At 40.8% G+C, this 19,119-nt stretch overlaps 1 protein-coding gene across 1 annotated transcript; it reads left to right on the top strand.

Moving 5' to 3' along the window:
• The first annotated feature begins 566 nt into the window (after nt 1-566).
• On the top strand, nt 567-16,351 carry LOC135479613 (uncharacterized). The gene is made up of 8 exons (XM_064759502.1): nt 567-623; nt 3,940-4,136; nt 6,478-6,801; nt 8,116-8,320; nt 10,079-10,218; nt 12,152-12,313; nt 12,761-12,904; nt 15,444-16,351. The coding sequence occupies exons 2-8, from the start codon at nt 4,001-4,003 to the stop codon at nt 15,791-15,793; spliced, it is 1,461 nt and encodes a 486-aa protein (XP_064615572.1). The 5' UTR covers nt 567-623; nt 3,940-4,000; the 3' UTR covers nt 15,794-16,351.
• The last annotated feature ends 2,768 nt before the right edge of the window (nt 16,352-19,119 follow it).

Below are 19,119 nucleotides of genomic sequence, written 5' to 3'. Positions count from 1 at the left end.
ATTAAAGTTAAACCTGGTAAACCAGCTGATGTTCAAGTCAGCGTCATAATGTGTAGGATGCACATGAGATGTACCGGTAATAGAAACAAGCACATGGAGTGTGGGTAGGCCTACTTGTGAAATCATGAATTCTAGGAAGTTGTCATCAAGAAAGGACGATATTGGCATGGATGTATTGTTACCCTAGCTCTATGGGATTATGTTTATGTACAAACATAGCCCCGTGCTGATAATTAACCCCCATGCAAGCTTTCCTTTGTCCCTGTGTAGTGTGTTTCTTTTTTGTTTTTTTTTTGTTTGTGTTTTTTTTTCACTCCTAGGGTAACTGTAGATTGTACTGTACAAACGAGAGGTAGTAGAGACAGGCCGACATGGGTGCCTTTGATATGGGTGGCTGAGATACCGGATACTTCTTATGTTTTAAATAAAGTACATTTATACCCACGTACAATGGAAACGTACAGTGATATATCGGTATTTGTATGTGGAGGCCGATTTGTTCCGTTATTCGCCTCACCCCTAATTTATGTAGTGGACTCGTCTGACACAGTACAACAGGATGTGGACGGATGAATACTGCCTGTTACAGCTACTTGACCGGTTTAAAAGATCGGACGAAGGAGGTTGGTATGTTAGGGAGTCCAGAAATTCCGTTCACAGGCAGGATATCTGAGTAATCTTCGTAGTATCGACGATAGGCCTATTACTACATGAACATATGCTGATGTACTTTCGCTTTCGTTTCCAAATTGGTTCGCTGTCTACCGGTACTTGACTTCTTTTTCCAGAACTGATTTGTGAACAACAAGAGGTGCATTGACCTAGATATAGGTTAACACAAATTTGTACGTCTGTTATAGATGTTGACTGCGAATTTGTAATCCGAGCGAGCATTGAGAAAATTGCATGCATAACAGCGACCCACACGGTAGAGAGTGAACAACAACAACAACACCATTTTACCATATATCGTATGTCTTTGTACAGATTAGCCCTGGAAGAATATTTCGCTTTTTTTTTTCATATTTGGTTTCTCCAGTTTCTCAAGGCACTTTGAGGATGAAGTGGACCATTAAATCCACTCTGAAACAACTGCACACGCCAAATTCTGTTGGGGATTGAAAAGAATAGGGCCTACTCCTGTAGGTAAAGGGCTATAAATCTACCCCCGAGTCAAAATGCTGTTGTAATCCACAGAAATATCTCCGTATCGCTCATCAAAATAATTTTATCAATCATGGCAAGTCGGGTGTACTGAAATTGCGGAACCATGGGCCAAAAAATATTGCAATCGACCTAGAGTACAGCCAGATCCTAACCTTAAATTCTGCTTAAAATATGGGGACGGTCAGTGTTTTGACACACTGACCGTCAGCAGACAATTCATGGATGGTGACGTGATCGACCATTCGTGTATGGTGACGTGATCAACTATTCATGGATGGTGACGTGATCAACTATTCATGTATGGTGACGTGATCAACTATTCGTGTATGGTGACGTGATCGACCATTCATGTATGGTGACGTGATCGACCATTCATGTATGGTGACGTGATCGACCATTCATGGATGATGACGTGATCAACTATTCGTGTATGGTGACATGATCGACCATTCATGGATGGTGATGTGATAGACCATTCATGGATGGTGACGTAATCATCCAGCCATCATACACAGATGATACGTGGACCATTTTCCAGCACAACACTCATTCGGTTGTAGAAGGACTGAATCCGAATGCTTTTGATGAATTAAGCACCAGAGGGAGCCTGCTGCATGTTTTTACTAAACACATCAAATCACATCTGTGTGAAGGAAATATGGCTGTGACCTTACAGACCTATGATGGATTTCAAAACTTTGCTAATTCAAACTTGACTGGCAAGGATCTAAAGCCCACCACAGAACAATATATTTTCAATATATACAGTACCCAGTGCTTGCAGCTCTGTGATGAAAATACTGATGTGACCTCCCATGCGCAAAACTGTGTCAATTCTAGCTTGGCTTTGAGAATTTCACTCTGGCATTGGAACAGATTTACATAATTTCATAATGGTTATGGCCTGTAGAAGGTTTTCAGACAAAACTAGGCCGGTTTATTAGATTTGAAAGGGCCTTCACATAGCCATCACAGTTTTGCATGGAAGTAAATATAAATTTGCAAGGCAAAACTAAAACAAGAGTTAACGACAGGGTAATGTTGTAAAATGTCGTGCTGCTTGATCCGACCATTATCCGCATATGATGGCTGAATGATATGCCGATGATGACAGTAGATTTGCTCGCAGACAGCGTATCGTCGGCAAATAGGGTGTACATATCATACACTGATCGTCCGGCCACTATGCAAGGAGGATTTAAGGTTAGGATTTGGCTCTACAGTAACAAGATATGACCATGCAGCCAGTTTGAACTCACAAATTTAGCAATGGTTTCATCAGTCATTATGGGGCTGGAACAGAAAGAAAAATTTGCTGTGTCAGTTGAATGAGAAAATTCAACTCTAAAGGTTTCCATCAAGGCTTGCGCAACTTTTTGTTGTCCAAAAGACCATGTTTTTTGCGTGTGGCCTCAGTTACAATCCACATTTTGGATGCACCCCATATGTCGCAGATGTATACCATGATTGTGAAGAGAGAAAAGAACACTTGATCAGATTTTCTGCATATAACTTATTTTGGAAATGGATTTAAATGTGTATGAGTTATTGAAAGGATCTCCTCAATATACACCAGAAATCAATTACGTATGCTGTTATAGGGGCCTCCATGGCTCAGTTGGTTAGCACGCTAGCGAAGCGTAATGAACCAGGAGTCTCTCGCCAATGCGGTCGCTGTGAGTTCAAGTCCAGCTCATGTTGGCTTCCTCTCTGGCTGTAAGTGGGAAGATCTGCCAGCAACCTACGGATGGTCGTGGGTTTCCCCCGGGCTCTGCCTGGTTTCCTCCCACCATAATGCTGGTTGCCGTTGTATAAGTGAAATATTCTTGAGCACGGCGCAAAACGCCAATCAAATAAATAAATAAATAAATGTATGCTGTTATCTTAGAGTGAATTTATGTGCCCACTTCTTTCCGCAAACTGCTTTGTGGAATGGACCAACTGAATTTTTTAATTCAATAATTAAACGTTGAGGCCAGTAAATATCAGAAATTGTTGAAAATAGACCTGAATGTTTAATTTAATTACCCTGAATGATGCTTCTGAAAGTTTCGGACAACAGTTGATTACATATACATTGTAATCATGTCAATAGGCTACTCCCCAGTGTGTCTTGTTATTCCTTTACAGTGCTTAGGGTGCTAGGCTGCTAGACACACATGTAATTAGTCAAGCTGTGAAATGAACAGATAAATAAAATAAGAATTTTCCAAAATAAATTGCTACTTTTTGTAACAAGTTTGAAACAACCAAATTTTGAAAGGCTGTTGTATAGTCAGGAAGCGTAATTCCTCATAATAAGACCTATACTTTAATAATTGAACCAGCTATGGTTTAATACTCAAGATGGCTTGTGTTGTTATTGATTTGCGAAGTTATATTAATTGTTGATAGGAGAAAACTCAAGAAATGTCCTCGTAAAGGAAAGAAATTTGTGAATGTGTGTTTCCCCTTTAGGGGCCTCTGTGGCAGAGGTGGTGAGCTTGGCAGCACCGAGCAATGACCCAGAAGCCTCTCACTAATGCGGTCAGTGTGAGTTCAAGTCCAGCTCATGCTGGCTTCCATTCTGGCCTTACGTGGGAAGGTCTTTCAGCAACCTGCGGATGGTCGTGGGTTTCCCCTGGGTTCTGCCTAGTTTCCTTCCCACCGTAAGTGAAATATTCTTTGATTCGACATAAAACACCAATCAAATAAATAAATGAATAAATTTTACATTGATATTGGCTGCACTGGCTGTAACCCCTATACTTTTTGTTTATAATTACAATATAGTGACTCAAGAAGTGGTGAAATCTACTGAGGGAACCCAGTAGTTTGCAAGTTAGGAATTGGCATGATGAGTGAGAATCGGTGCCTGTCTGGTGTGAAGATCCAGCTTGCTGCTCTCATGTGCTCTCTGGTATTGGTTATCTCTGCCAGAAACACTGATGTCTTCTCTTCTGATGTCCAGTGTCCAAATAATACGGATGGTAAATATAACCAACTCTAAATGATGTGTAATTTTTGTCCTGGACTATGTTTGGGATTTCATGTGTGTAAGAGTTCTATTGATCTTGCAGAGGATGATGCGCTGAGGTGAAATCTTATCAAATCCTGCTGGAAAAGTGTCAGTTGCACCAGTAGTGCACCAATAATAAAGCGTCAGATGCCAATGCTGTACAACTGTATTCATCCATTTGACAATTCCTGGTAGTAGTTAGGCATCAGTGCTGGTGTATATATAGTGCTGCGTCACTGGAACACAGTGCAGTTGACATACTATAAACCAGCCGATGACTATATATAATGATGCCTTGTTGACCAGACACAGACAGACACCCCACCTAGTAACTCTGTAGTACTGACACGGAGTGTACCAGACACCAGACGTGACTCCCTACCCACTAACTGTATGCTGGGGCCATTCCGATGAGACATCAGACATGACACCCGACCCAGTAACTTTATAGTACTGACACTGAGTCACCAGATGTGACTCTTTATCCAGTAACTGGCCAATCTGACAAGACACCAGATATCACACCCAGTCTAGTAAGTGTAAACTGACATCGAGCCAACCAGACACCAGATGTGACACCCATTAAATAACTGTATGCCGATCCCAGGCCGACCGGACACCAGACTGGACATCTCACCTAGTAACAGTATACTGATTCTAAGCCAGCCAGAAACCAGACAAGACAACCCATCCAGTAACTGTATATACATTGTAGGTGACAGACACCAGACATGATACCCCACTGAGTAACTAGAGACAGATGTCAGGCCAACCAAATAACAGACGTGACATCCCACCCGGCCACTATATACTAATGCCAGGTCAAACAAAAACCAGCCATGCACCCTTTCAGTAACTGTATACTGATGCCGGATTGACCAGACACCAGATGTGACACTCCACCCATTAACTGTATGCTTAAACCAGACCGACTAGAAACCAGACGTGACACTCTACCGAGAAATTGTATGCCATTGATGGCAGAAACCAGATGTGACACCTCACCCATATTGAAGCGAAGCGCTAAATGTGACTCCCATCCAGTGATGGCGGTGCTGACCAGTACTTGGCATACCTGTTTCACAAGGGTGCTGTACATCTATATCAGGGATTTCTCTTACATGCCATGACTATGGAGTTAACCTGAGTTATTGATTTATTTATTTATATATTTGATTTACGCCATACTCAAGAATATTTCACCTATACTGCGGCAGCCGGCATTATGATTGGAGGAAACGGGGAACAGCCCAGCAGAAACCCACGACCATTGGCAAGTTAGTGAGAGGCTCCTGGGTCATTACGCTGTGCTAACCAGCTGAGCCATGGAGGCCCCCCTGAGTTATTGGTCCATTAACTGTGAATATAAACAAATGTTGAATTTATTGGTACATATGCAGAGGCTTACATGAATGTGGAGCATTTAAACAGTGGAATTATTAGATTTAGTGAGATGGAGCAGGCCTCCAACTACGAGTAGTTTGGGTGCTTGATTTCCAATCCTTTGTCACATGAGACTTTGGTTCAAGCCCACTCTCAGGAATTTTTTTATATTCCCCTACTGCCAGTGTATTCACTGGGTGCTGGTGACAATTGGTCGGCAATGGTCATACTCCTTACAAAGCACTTTTCGCTCTCTACCTTTTGCTTTACATCACTGCCACCACTACATATGTCCTCTTGCAGAACTATTTAATCAGCATTCATCAAAAAAAAAAGGTTGTTTTCAGTTTTGGTTAGAATTGTATTGTACATACTGTAGATAAAGAGACTGTTAGAGACAAAGGTTGAGATGAATTGTCTGTGTTTTCTCACATCACTTCCTGCCTCCTTACTGTGACCACCTTGGCACTGTTCAAGATTTCTGTACAAAATTATGGCAGTGATGTAAAGCAAAAGGTAGAAAGCGGCATGTGTGCTGTAAGGAGAATAGGCAGTGACGTTGTGTGTTCTCACATGAAGTTTCCTGGTGACCATTTGTCATCCAAGAATGTGACAAATGGGAGAGTTCGCTAGTAACGTACCAAATGGTTGGTGTCTCATTCCAGGCACTCTTTATTCCAGGTTTCCTGCAACAATAAAACTGGCTTCTATGTTTTGATATATGGGTGAAAACCTCCTGAGTATGACATTAAATAAAGTCAAGTAAACAGATTCTTTGCAGTTACTGATTTCGTGTGCAACTTCTTTGGGATAATTTTTGGATGACTTTTACATGTGTGTTTAATCAAATGTATGTTACAGTCAAGTCCAATAGTCCTTTTTTTATACTGTTGTTAAAATTAATGTTAGTTATTCACTTTTTTGACCAGATACACTAAGCCTAAGGTCGCCTGGAGGTCAAAGGTTACAAGATAATGTCACAGGTCGTGCAGGTCACATCCTTGACCTTCACTGTTGTACCTCAGAGCAGAATGTAGTAACCTGGTACTTCAGGAAGGGACCAGAGGACCCCTGGACATCATACCCCTGGTGCATTTGTTCTTATTCCATCTTCCCTCTGCCTAATACCAGGAACCAAACCCTCCGTCTGAAGGATCCCTACCTAACTCAAGACGCAGGCCAGTACAGATGTTTTGCTAGGCAGGAAACCACGGGTCAAAGTGTGAGCCATGTGGTGACAGTGAGCCTTTACAGTAAGTAAGGCCATCCTTAAAAAATTCTTCATTGGGGAAAACACAACCCTATCAGGACTCGGAAGGGATTTCTTATTTCATTCTGGGACCTCCATGGCCAAAGGGGTTAGCACGCCAGTACGGTGCAATGACCCGAGAGTCTCCAACCAATGTGGACGCTGTGTTTAGGATAACCTCATGCTGGCGGATAGTGATATGTTTCCTCCGGGCTTTGCCCGGTTTCCTGAGGCCCATCGTATATTGCTGGTTGCCGTCATATAAGTGAAATATTCTTGAGTACGACGTAAAACACCAGTCAAATAAATAAATATTCTGGTTAATGAAAGAGAGAGGTATTTTAAGGAAATTAACATTGAGAGAACAATGAAAGACAAAGGAAATTACATAAATACCCCAACAAAACCTAAAAGTTAGGACGTTTTTTTGAGGGTCGTTTGAATTGATGGTGACTTAGGCAAAGTAGTGGACTAAAATAATGGCTCCCTTGCATCATTTTCTGAAATATTTATTATTTCTAGACCAGACTGAGATGTCTGTAAATTGCCATTAACATCACTGAATTTTTAAAGACTTAATTTAGCTTTTATGGCAATCCATAATTCCATGGAAAGTGTAAGTCGCCACTATGTAAACATTTAAGATCAAATAAACTGGTTACATATGACCATTTACACAGAACAACAATGTCATTGTAGTTGTGGGCCTGGTTGTTTAAAAATGTAGATAATACCAATACTAAATCATATATTTGTGATTTTAACAAAACTCAGCAACCAGTACAGTTGTACAGAGACCAGGTGGAACAGCAGCAGGTTTAGTTAATATTTAATATACTCTCACACAATTTTATTAGACCAATTAGAATACTCCTCACTTGCCTTAAAGTCAAATCTGGTTTTAAGTCTTGAGATAGATTTGAACAACCAGGCCCTGGTTTACTCACGATGCTAGAGTTCGTCTTTCTTGACCTACAGCTTCACTGTGTTGCGCATAAATTAGAGACTAGATCTCTGTCCTGAACTGTATCATATCCTATACCTACACGTAAGACGTGAACAAATTAAGTCCTCACTGTTGTATGTATGGACAGGGGACTAGAGCTCTGTCCTCAGCTGGGTCATACCCTATACCCACATGTAAGACCTTAACAGAGTCTTCACTTTCGGGGAGGAATGGGGAGGGCTTGGGTGGGATTAATAAGTGGTCGCTTCTTTCAGTACAGAACTTCAATATCATTGTTCCTAGTATACCACAAAGTCATGTACTAAGCTACTCATTAAAGTCACAGGCTGTTTTTTTTTTCTTTGACAATAGGTTGTGTGACCAAAGAGAAGCCTGAAGCTGTTTCAGTGGTAACCAATCAGTCTGTTGATATCGGGAGTAGTGTGACTTACTGGTGTGAGGGCGACTTTGGCTGTGTGACAAATACGACCCGCCAGCGTGAAGCATACTGGAGGAGGGGTGGGGTCAGACTCATGGGTGGGGAGCAAGGCAGATACAGCGTCCACAACAGTCACAAGTAAGATGTCATATTTAGAGAGGGAGGTGAGGGTGAGAGGTGGGTGGATATTTTGTTTTGCATCAGTTGGGTTGACACTGAACGTCATCACTCAGAGAGGGGGACAGGGCAGAGGGGACATCATGATTTGCTTCAGCTGGGATGGCACTAAACCTCATCACTCAGAGAGGGGGACAGGGCAGAGGGGACATCATGATTTGCATCAGTTGGGTTGGCACTAAACCTCATCACTCAGAGAGGGGGACAGGGCAGAGGGGACATCATGATTTGCATTAGCTGGGTAGGCACTAAACCTCATCACTCAGAGGGGGGACAGGGCAGAGGGGACATCATGATTTGCATCAGCTGGGTTGACACTAAACCTCATCACTCAGAGAAGGGTACAGGGTGGGGGGACATCGTGATTTGCATTAGCTGGGTTGGCACTAAACCTCATCACTCAGAGGGGGAATAGGGCAGAGGGGACATCATGATTTGCATCAGTTGGGTTGACACTAAACCTCATCACTCAGAGAAGGGGACAGGGTGGGGGGACATCAAGATTTGCATCAGCTGGGTTGACACTGAATGTCATCACTCAGAGAGGGGGACAGGACAGAGGGGACATCATGATTTGCATCAGTTGGGTTGGCACTAAACCTCATCACTCAGAGAGGGGGACAGGGCAGAGGGGACATCATGATTTGCATTAGCTGGGTAGGCACTAAACCTCATCACTCAGAGGGGGGACAGGGCAGAGGGGACATCATGATTTGCATCAGCTGGGTTGACACTAAACCTCATCACTCAGAGAAGGGTACAGGGTGGGGGGACATCGTGATTTGCATTAGCTGGGTTGGCACTAAACCTCATCACTCAGAGAGGGGAATAGGGCAAAGGGAACATCATGATTTGCATCAGTTGGGTTCACACTAAACCTCATCACTCAGAGAAGGGGACAGGGTGGAGGGACATCATGATTTGCATCAGCTGGGTTGACACTGAATGTCATCACTCAGAGAGAGGGACAGGGCTGGGGGACATCATGATTTGCATCAGTTGGGTTGACACTGAATGTCATCACTCAGAGAGGGGGACAGGGCAGAGGGGACATCATGATTTGCATCAGTTGGGTAGGCACTAAACCTCATCACTCAGAGAAGGGGACAGGGCAGAGGGGACATAATGATTTGCATCAGTTGGGTTGACACTAAACCTCATCACTCAGAGAAGGGGACAGGGTGGGGGGACATCGTGATTTGCTTCAGTTGGGTAGGCACTTAACCTCATCACTCAGAGCAGAGGACAGGGCAGGAGTGACGGTTTATACTCTTCACTCCATGTTTGCTTACCCATAAAACTGACTGAGACGTTGAGTGTGGCAGTAAACAACCCTAAATCAGTCTTTCAGTCAGATTGTTTTACATGTGCAGGTACATTCAGAAGTCACTTTATTTCTCCAGGAGTATTCAATGTCGTGTTGCTATACCAATAAAAATGACTGCTGTCATAAAAGTGGAACTTTCTTTTGTATATGAAATCTCACATGTAACCAAGAGCCTCTCACCAATCCCAGATTCCTAAGACTCATGCTGTCTTCCTCTTAGGTTGTACGTGGGAAGGTCTGACAGCAGCTTGCGAATGGTCATGGGTTTCTCCTGATCTCTGCCCAGCTTGCTCTCATCATAATGCTGGCTGCCGTAATATAAGTGAAACATTCTTGACTACAGCGTAAAACTCCAATCAAATAAATTAGTCAGTAATTACAATATATTCCAGCCTTGGACATATAACACTCACCTCCAGACTGACCATTACAAATATTCAGCCTGATGACCTTGGTCTGCCATTTGAATGCGTACTGGACACTGGTCAAACCTCTACCACAGTCACGTGGAGTTTACAGCTGAAGGAAACTGGTAAGTGCTTCACTAATTTGAAAGGATATAGATACCCTAAGTCTTCAACCTTTTCAACCACCACTACACACCTATATTTTGAAACATTCTGAGATAACAGTGGTTTTTAGAGAAATAATCTGCACAGTTTTATGGAGCTTGCATATTTATCAACACAAACAAATGATTTTTGGTGTCATTTTCATAATAGTTGTTTGCATTAATTCCACTGAAGAATGGGCTTGTAGTGGTTGAAAAGGTTGAAGATTTGTAGCAAATGAAGACTTTACTTATATGCATTAAGGCCACATCAGTGTAAGTTTCTGCTTTACAGGTAGAGTGAATCTTTTGTCAACATCCTGTGAGGCCATCAAAAAAAAATTAGACAGAAAAATCAGCTAATTTGTGTGAAATGTGGACTGTCCCAGCAGTTGTTCCTGTGATCAGAAAGCCTTGAAAAACAGGAAAATCATGTGAAATATATAAATAAATCGTTTTTCCTTTCATTTAAAAAAAAATATTTTTATTCCATTTACGGATTTTTTCTGATGACTAGCCTGTAAAACACAAAATAAAATTTGTTCGCTTATTTACAAACAATATTAATATTTTGATTGTAAATTTTACTTTCCAAGAAGAATGTCTTCATATAACTAACAATAAATATCGATTCCTCCATAACACTGAACGGAAAGTGTGTAAATGCTGCTGTCTGTCTTTATGTCCAAATGTCCCGTCAGACTGTGGTGTGGGATGTGTTGAAATCAAAGTTAACTTTTAGCAAATCTCTTCAGCCCTTGTTCACTGGCTTGGCATTGCTGAGACAATGCTTGGCATTGCTGAAACAATGGTTGGCATTGCTGTTTTAAGCTCCGTTACTGCAGGAGCTTCTGTTATACCCCAAGCTTTGTCATCCAATGCCAGTTCAACAAAACAAGTGGTATTTTTACTCTACTGACCTAATATTGCCTATTTCTAATATGCAAATTAGGAAAATCATTGATCATTTGCATACTCTAAATGCACATTATTAACCGTATGTAATAAATTTTAATGTTCATTATCCTGGTCTGTTCATTGTTATCTCAAAATTTGTTTATGTATTTGATTTGATTTTTGACTTAAAGTTGTCTCAAAAAGCACTGCATGTATTGAGTATGTGTTACACATATATAAAGCACAATAACGTAAGTAGGACATTCTGTAATTGATGCAAGTTAATTACTGTAAAATACAAGATTCATTATTTAGCCTCTTTTATGTATTAATGATAATCAATATTCCAATACATGTTAAGGGTGACATCTCAAAATACATGTCACCACGATATGGCCGAAATATTGCCGATGTGGCGTTAAACCATAATCATTCATTCACTCATTCAAAATACTTGTACTTTAATTCTTCAACCTTTTCGCACATTTGCCAGGTGTTTTATTAGCATATTCTGAAGGCATTTTTCTGTGTTGATTGATAAAATTAAACTTTTGTGTGGCTCTTAAACCAGCCAATCCAACCAATCTAGCTTTGTCTCCGAAATCAACTGAAAAATGTGTGTAAATTGCACTGACCGTTGCACTTCAATTTCATACGCGAATAGGTTGTGGAAAAGCACAATAATTAATGCAAGGGTGTTATCACATGTAAATCGTTGATGCCGAATTGCTGGCTTTTTATTATGGTAAATTACAAAATTCATGACTTGGCGTAACACCACACGTTTTAAATATTTAATGATTTCCTTGATTCTTATTGGTTGTTGGTTTCTGTGCAATATCTCTTTCAGATATTTTGTTCAATTTTCATAATATTTTGTGGGCAGATTTGTTTTGTATCCCATCAGATCAAATTCAGAATTGGGCTTAATTTGTGTATAAATTTTGCATAATTACTTTGGATATATAGATCATCTGAGTTTGCTTCTTTTTTTCTTTCGTTTTTCTCTTCTTATTAGCAAGAGGGACAAACTTTGTCCTGGAGGAACACTGGTACGTTGTCATGGTGATCATCATTCTCCTACTGATACTGATATGTGTGATTGCCTGGCGATTGTTTGGACCACAGATCCATTTCTTTGTCAAATCCACATTTTGTGCCAACCACCTGATGACGAATAGTGAGTAGAGACGTTTATGTATTCAGGGGAGAACTCTCATGTATTTAAATGAATGTTGGGCATGGCTGGTTCATTTGCTAAAGGTTATTTGTTCCATTGCCGATTGGGGCATGCTAAAGTCATTAAAGCTCTGGTTTACTGCGACTAACGAGCCAATGAGGTTGCATGTTGAAACATTTCAAATCCAGCTCTCGCTGCTCGGCTGTAAATTTGTCAGGACACCTAGCAAAGGTCGGTTTACTATTGGCAGTTCTGGTTGGGAACAAACCAGCAGTTTCCATCCTGGCTTTTAATAGTAGCATGGTAGAGCATTAGGGTTTGATACTTTTGCAAGTCCAGGTCTCGCCGTGTTTTCACTTCTGTTATCTCGGTGTCAGAAATCCAGTAATGCATGGCTTGTTTCTCTCAGAACATCATGTTTGCCATTTTTTTTCATCCTGTCCACAGACAACTTGCCCTTTGACCTCGCCATATGGCACAGCCTGGATGGCGACTCAAGTGCTGTGAGGTTCACAGAAAACACACTGAGGACTAAGCTGACTGGGCATGGTTACACCTGTGCCACGCCTAACGACCTGAGCGCTGACTCTCGTATGTACCACACCTAATGACATCACCTCCATATGTTGTATGTACCACACCTAATTACATCACATCCACATCTTGTATGTACCACACCTAATGACATCACGTCCACATCCCATACATGTATGTACCACACCTAATGATATCACCTCCATATGTTGTATGTACCACACCTAATTACATCACATCCACATCTTGTATGTACCACACCTAATGACATCACTTGCACATCTCATACATGTATGTACCACACCTAATGACATCACCTCCACATCTCATACATGTATGTACCACAATTAATGACATCACTTCCACATCCCAAACGACCTGAGCGCTGATTCTCGTATGTACCACACCTAATGACATCACCTCCACATCTTGTATGTACCACACCTAATGACATCACCTCCACATCCCATACATGTATGTATCACACCTAATCATATCACCTCCACATCTTGTATGTACCACACCTAATGACTTCACCTTCACATTTTGTATGTGTCACACCTAATGACATCACCTCCACATCTCATATGTGTATGTACCACACCTAATGACATCACCTTCACATTTTGTATGTACCACACCTAATGACATCACCTCCACATCTCATACATGTATGTACCACACCTAATGACGTCACCTTCACATCTTGTATGTACCACACCTAATGAAATCACCTTGACATCTTGTATGTACAACACCTAATGACATCGCCTCCACATCTTGTATGTACCACACCTAATGGCATCGCCTCCACATCCCATACATGTATGTACCACAAATAATGACATCACCTCCACATCTCATACATGTATGTACCACACCTAATGACATCACCTCCACATCTTGTATGTACCACACCTAATGACATCACCTCCACATCTCATACGTGTATGTACCACACCTAATGACATCACCTCCACATCTCATACATGTATGTACCACAATTAATGACATCACCTCCACATCTCATACATGTATCTACCACAAATTAATGACATCATCTCCACATCTCATACATGTGTGTACCACACCTAATGACATCACCTCCACATCTCATACATGTATCTACCACAAATTAATGACATCACCTCCACATCTCATACATGTATGTACCACACCTAATGACATCACCTCCGCATCTCATACATGTATGTACTACAATTAATGACATCACCTCCACATCCCATACATGTATCTACCACAATTAATGACATCACCTCCACATCTCATACATGTGTCTACCACAAATTAATGACATCACCTCCACATCTCATACATGTATGTACCACAAATTAATGACATCACCTCCACATCTCGTACATGTATGTACCACAAATTAATGACATCACCTCCACATCTCATACATGTGTCTACCACAAATTAATGACATCACCTCCACATCTCATACATGTATCTACCACAAATTAATGACATCACCTCCACATCTCGTACATGTATGTACCACAAATTAATGACATCACCTCCACATCTCATACATGTGTCTACCACAAATTAATGACATCACCTCCACATCTCATACATGTGTCTACCACAAATTAATGACATCACCTCCACATCTCATACATGTGTCTACCACAAATTAATGACATCACCTCCACATCTCATACATGTATCTACCACAAATTAATGACATCACCTCCACATCTCATACATGTATGTACCACAAATTAATGACATCACCTCCACATCTCATACATGTGTCTACCACAAATTAATGACATCACCTCCACATCTCATACATGTGTCTACCACAAATTAATGACATCACCTCCACATCTCATACATGTATCTACCACAAATTAATGACATCACCTCCACATCTCATACATGTATCTACCACAAATTAATGACATCACCTCCACATCTCATACATGTGTCTACCACAAATTAATGACATCACCTCCACATCTCATACATGTATCTACCACAAATTAATGACATCACCTCCACATCTCATACATGTATCTACCACAAATTAATGACATCACCTCCACATCTCATACATGTATCTACCACAAATTAATGACATCACCTCCACATCTCATACATGTATCTACCACAAATTAATGACATCACCTCCACATCTCATACATGTGTCTACCACAAATTAATGACATCACCTCCACATCTCATACATGTATCTACCACAAATTAATGACATCACCTCCACATCTCGTACATGTATGTACCACAAATTAATGACATCACCTCCACATCTCATACATGTATCTACCACAAATTAATGACATCACACAAAGTTTAAAACATGTTTATCTGATGATTATAGCAAATAATGCTATGGAAATGTTTGTCATCAATGTGCCAAAAGCCATTGGTTTTCCCCAGGCACATTGTTTTCTTCCACCAATAAATCTGACCACCAAGTGAAAAACTTGACTGTGGCTCTGAGCAACAATCAGATTCAGTTAATGAATTAGAATCAGGAAAAAAGAGTAACCTTCTAGTCATGGACAGACTTTTGTGTTATTTGCATTACTGTTATTTTGTTACGCAGTGACCTTGGGTGGGAGCGGGGAAATCATACGGACAAGTTACAGCGTTGTGTTTGTCATGACGCAGATTGCCCTGGAGGACCCGGAGCTGCACTTACTGGTGAATTCAGCCCTAGAAATAAGGCACAACGTTTTCTGTATCGCACTCTTGGATGTAAATCAATCCGACTCAGTCACCATTCGAGCCTTGAAGGAGAAGTACAGAGGCCTGAAGATTTTGACGTGGCCAACTGAAGCTAAATCCCACTCCAGGCAGCGCAAAAATTTCTGGAGCGAAATGAGACTAAGGTTGCCTCTGGCCAAACCTGACTCTCCTGACCATTGGATAAGAATTAGCAATCTGAGATCTTAGATTTGGTCATCACCTTGTATTTCACCGAATCAGGTGCAAAACTTATTGTTGGTCACAGAAAAGGATTCAGTATCGATGGTTCACAGAGAAAAAAAAATGCCCTGGGCACAGAGGAGTGAATCAGAAAAGGCTTGGCTCCGAAATCCCTCTAGACCCTGGAAGCTAGCACCTCTAATAAGATAAGATCCATTGCTCAGAGGACTGTTTATCTTTTGAACAGGTCATAGACATTGTGTACTTTCTTGAGTAAGCAAAAAATGTTCATGTAGAAAAAGTGACACAGAGCACCATAATAATGTTCATGGTGACTGGCATTATGGTGAGAACTGTCTACATTGGTATTTACCTGGACTGTCATTATGATGAGAACTGTCTACAGTCATATTTACATGGACTGATATTATGATGAGAACTGTCTACAGTGGTATTTACATGGACTGGCATTATGATGAGAACTGTTTACAGTGGTATTTACATGGACTGGCATTATGATGAGAACTGTCTACAGTGGTATTTACCTGGACTGACATTATGATGAGAACTGTCTAAAGTGGTATTTACATGGACTGGCATTATGATGAGAACTGTCTACAGTGGTATTTACATGGACTGGCATTATGATGAGAACTGTCTACAGTGGTATTTACCTGGACTGACATTATGATGAGAACTGTCTAAAGTGGTATTTACATGGACTGGCATTATGATGAGAACTGTCTACAGTGGTATTTACCTGGACTGACATTATGATGAGAACTGTCTACAGTGGTATTTACCTGGACTGACATTATGATGAGAACTGTCTACAGTGGTATTTACATGGACTGGCATTATGATGAGAACTGTCTACAGTGGTATTTACCTGGACTGACATTATGATGAGAACTGTCTACAGTGGTATTTACATGGACTGGCATTGTGATGAGAACTGTCTACAGTGGTATTTACCTGGACTGACATGATGATGAGGACTGTGTACAGTGGTATGTATAGTGACTGACATGATGATGAGAACTGTCTACAGTGGTATTTACATGGACTGGCATTATGATGAGAACTGTCTACAGTGGTATGTATAGTGACTGACATGATGATGAGGACTGTGTACAGTGGTATTTACATGGACTGGCATTATGATGAGAACTGTCTACAGTGGTATTTACCTGGACTGGCATTATGATGAGAACTGTCTAAAGTGGTATGTATAGTGACTGACATGATGATGAGGACTGTGTACAGTGGTATTTACCTGGACTGACATTATGATGAGAACTGTCTACAGTGGTATTTACATGGACTGACATTATGATGAGAACTGTCTACAGTGGTATTTACATGGACTGGCATTATGATGAGAACTGTCTACAGTGGTATTTACCTGGACTGACATTATGATGAGAACTGTCTACAGTGGTATTTACCTGGACTGGCATTATGATGAGAACTGTCTACAGTGGTATGTATAGTGACTGACATGATGATGAGGACTGTGTACAGTGGTATTTACATGGACTGGCATTATGATGAGAACTGTCTACAGTGGTATTTACCTGGACTGACATTATGATGAGAACTGTCTACAGTGGTATTTACATGGACTGGTATTATGGTGAGAACTGTCTACAGTGGTATGTATAGTGACTGACATGATGATGAGGACTGTGTACAGTGGTATTTACATGGACTGGCATTATGATGAGAACTGTGTACAGTGGTATTTACCTGGACTGACATTATGATGAGAACTGTCTACAGTGGTATTTACATGGACTGGCATTATGATGAGAACTGTCTACAGTGGTATTTACCTGGACTGGCATTATGATGAGAACTGTCTACAGTGGTATTTACCTGGACTGACATTATGATGAGAACTGTCTACAGTGGTATTTACATGGACTGGCATTATGATGAGAACTGTCTACAGTGGTATTTACCTGGACTGACATTATGATGAGAACTGTCTACAGTGGTATTTACATGGACTGGCATTATGATGAGAACTGTCTACAGTGGTATTTACCTGGACTGACATTATGATGAGATCTGTCTACAGTGGTATTTACCTGGACTGTCATTATGATGAGAACTGTCTACAGTGGTATTTACATGGACTGCCATTATGATGAGAACTGTCTACAGTGGTATTTACATGGACTGACATTATGATGAGAACTGTCTACAGTGGTATTTACCTGGACTGACATTATGATGAGAACTGTCTACAGTGGTATTTACATGGACTGGCATTATGATGAGAACTGTCTACAGTGGTATTTACCTGGACTGACATTATGATGAGAACTGTCTACAGTGGTATTTACCTGGACTGTCATTATGATGAGAACTGTCTACAGTGGTATTTACATGGACTGCCATTATGATGAGAACTGTCTACAGTGGTATTTACCTGGACTGACATTATGATGAGAACTGTCTACAGTGGTATTTACATGGACTGACATTATGATGAGAACTGTCTACAGTGGTATTTACATGGACTGGTATTATGATGAGAACTGTCTACAGTGGTATGTATAGTGACTGACATGATAATGAGAACTGTGTACAGTGGTATTTACATGGACTGACATTATGATGAGAACTGTCTACAGTGGTATTTACATGGACTGGCATTATGATGAGAACTGTCTACAGTGGTATTTACCTGGACTGACATTATGATGAGAACTGTCTACAGTGGTATTTACATGGACTGACATTATGATGAGAACTGTCTACAGTGGTATTTACCTGGACTGACATTATGATGAGAACTGTCTACAGTGGTATGTATAGTGACTGACATGATGATGAGGACTGTGTACAGTGGTATGTATAGTGACTGACATTATGATGAGAACTGTCTACAGTGGTATTTACATGGACTGACATTATGATGAGAACTGTCTACAGTGGTATGTATAGTGACTGCCATTATGATGAGAACTGTCTACAGTGGTATGTATAGTGACTGACATGATGATGAGGACTGTGTACAGTGGTATTTACATGGACTGGGTTTATGATCAGTATAAACTAATTTTGCACTGTGGTACTTACAGTTACTAACCTTTATGCACAGCAGTGTTTACTTTGTTATACACCATGGGAAGTACTGTGTACAGCATTATTTACAGCTATTATGTACCATGGGAAGTACTGTGTACAGCAGTATTCACAGTTATTATATACCATTGGAAATACTGTGTACAACAGCATTCAGTTATAGTATACCATGGGAAGCACTGTGTGCAGCAGTATTTACAGTTGTTAAATATCATGAGAAGTACTTTGTTCAGCAGTGTTTACAGTTGGTATATATC

Source organism: Liolophura sinensis, chromosome 12 (assembly GCF_032854445.1).
Source record: "Liolophura sinensis isolate JHLJ2023 chromosome 12, CUHK_Ljap_v2, whole genome shotgun sequence".
Taxonomy (NCBI): Eukaryota; Metazoa; Mollusca; class Polyplacophora; order Chitonida; family Chitonidae; genus Liolophura; species Liolophura sinensis.
Note: the sequence above shows the minus strand (reverse complement) of the source record. Positions and strands in the feature narration are given on the sequence as shown.

Bases quoted from the DNA above. Each gene is read 5' to 3' on its own strand.
- LOC135479613 (XM_064759502.1), top strand. From the start codon at position 4,001: ATGATGAGTGAGAATCGGTGCCTGTCTGGTGTGAAGATCCAGCTTGCT. The intron at 4,137-6,477 runs GTAAATATAACC...TTTTTTGACCAG, and splicing joins GTGTCCAAATAATACGGATG to ATACACTAAGCCTAAGGTCG. The intron at 8,321-10,078 runs GTAAGATGTCAT...AATATATTCCAG, and splicing joins AGCGTCCACAACAGTCACAA to CCTTGGACATATAACACTCA.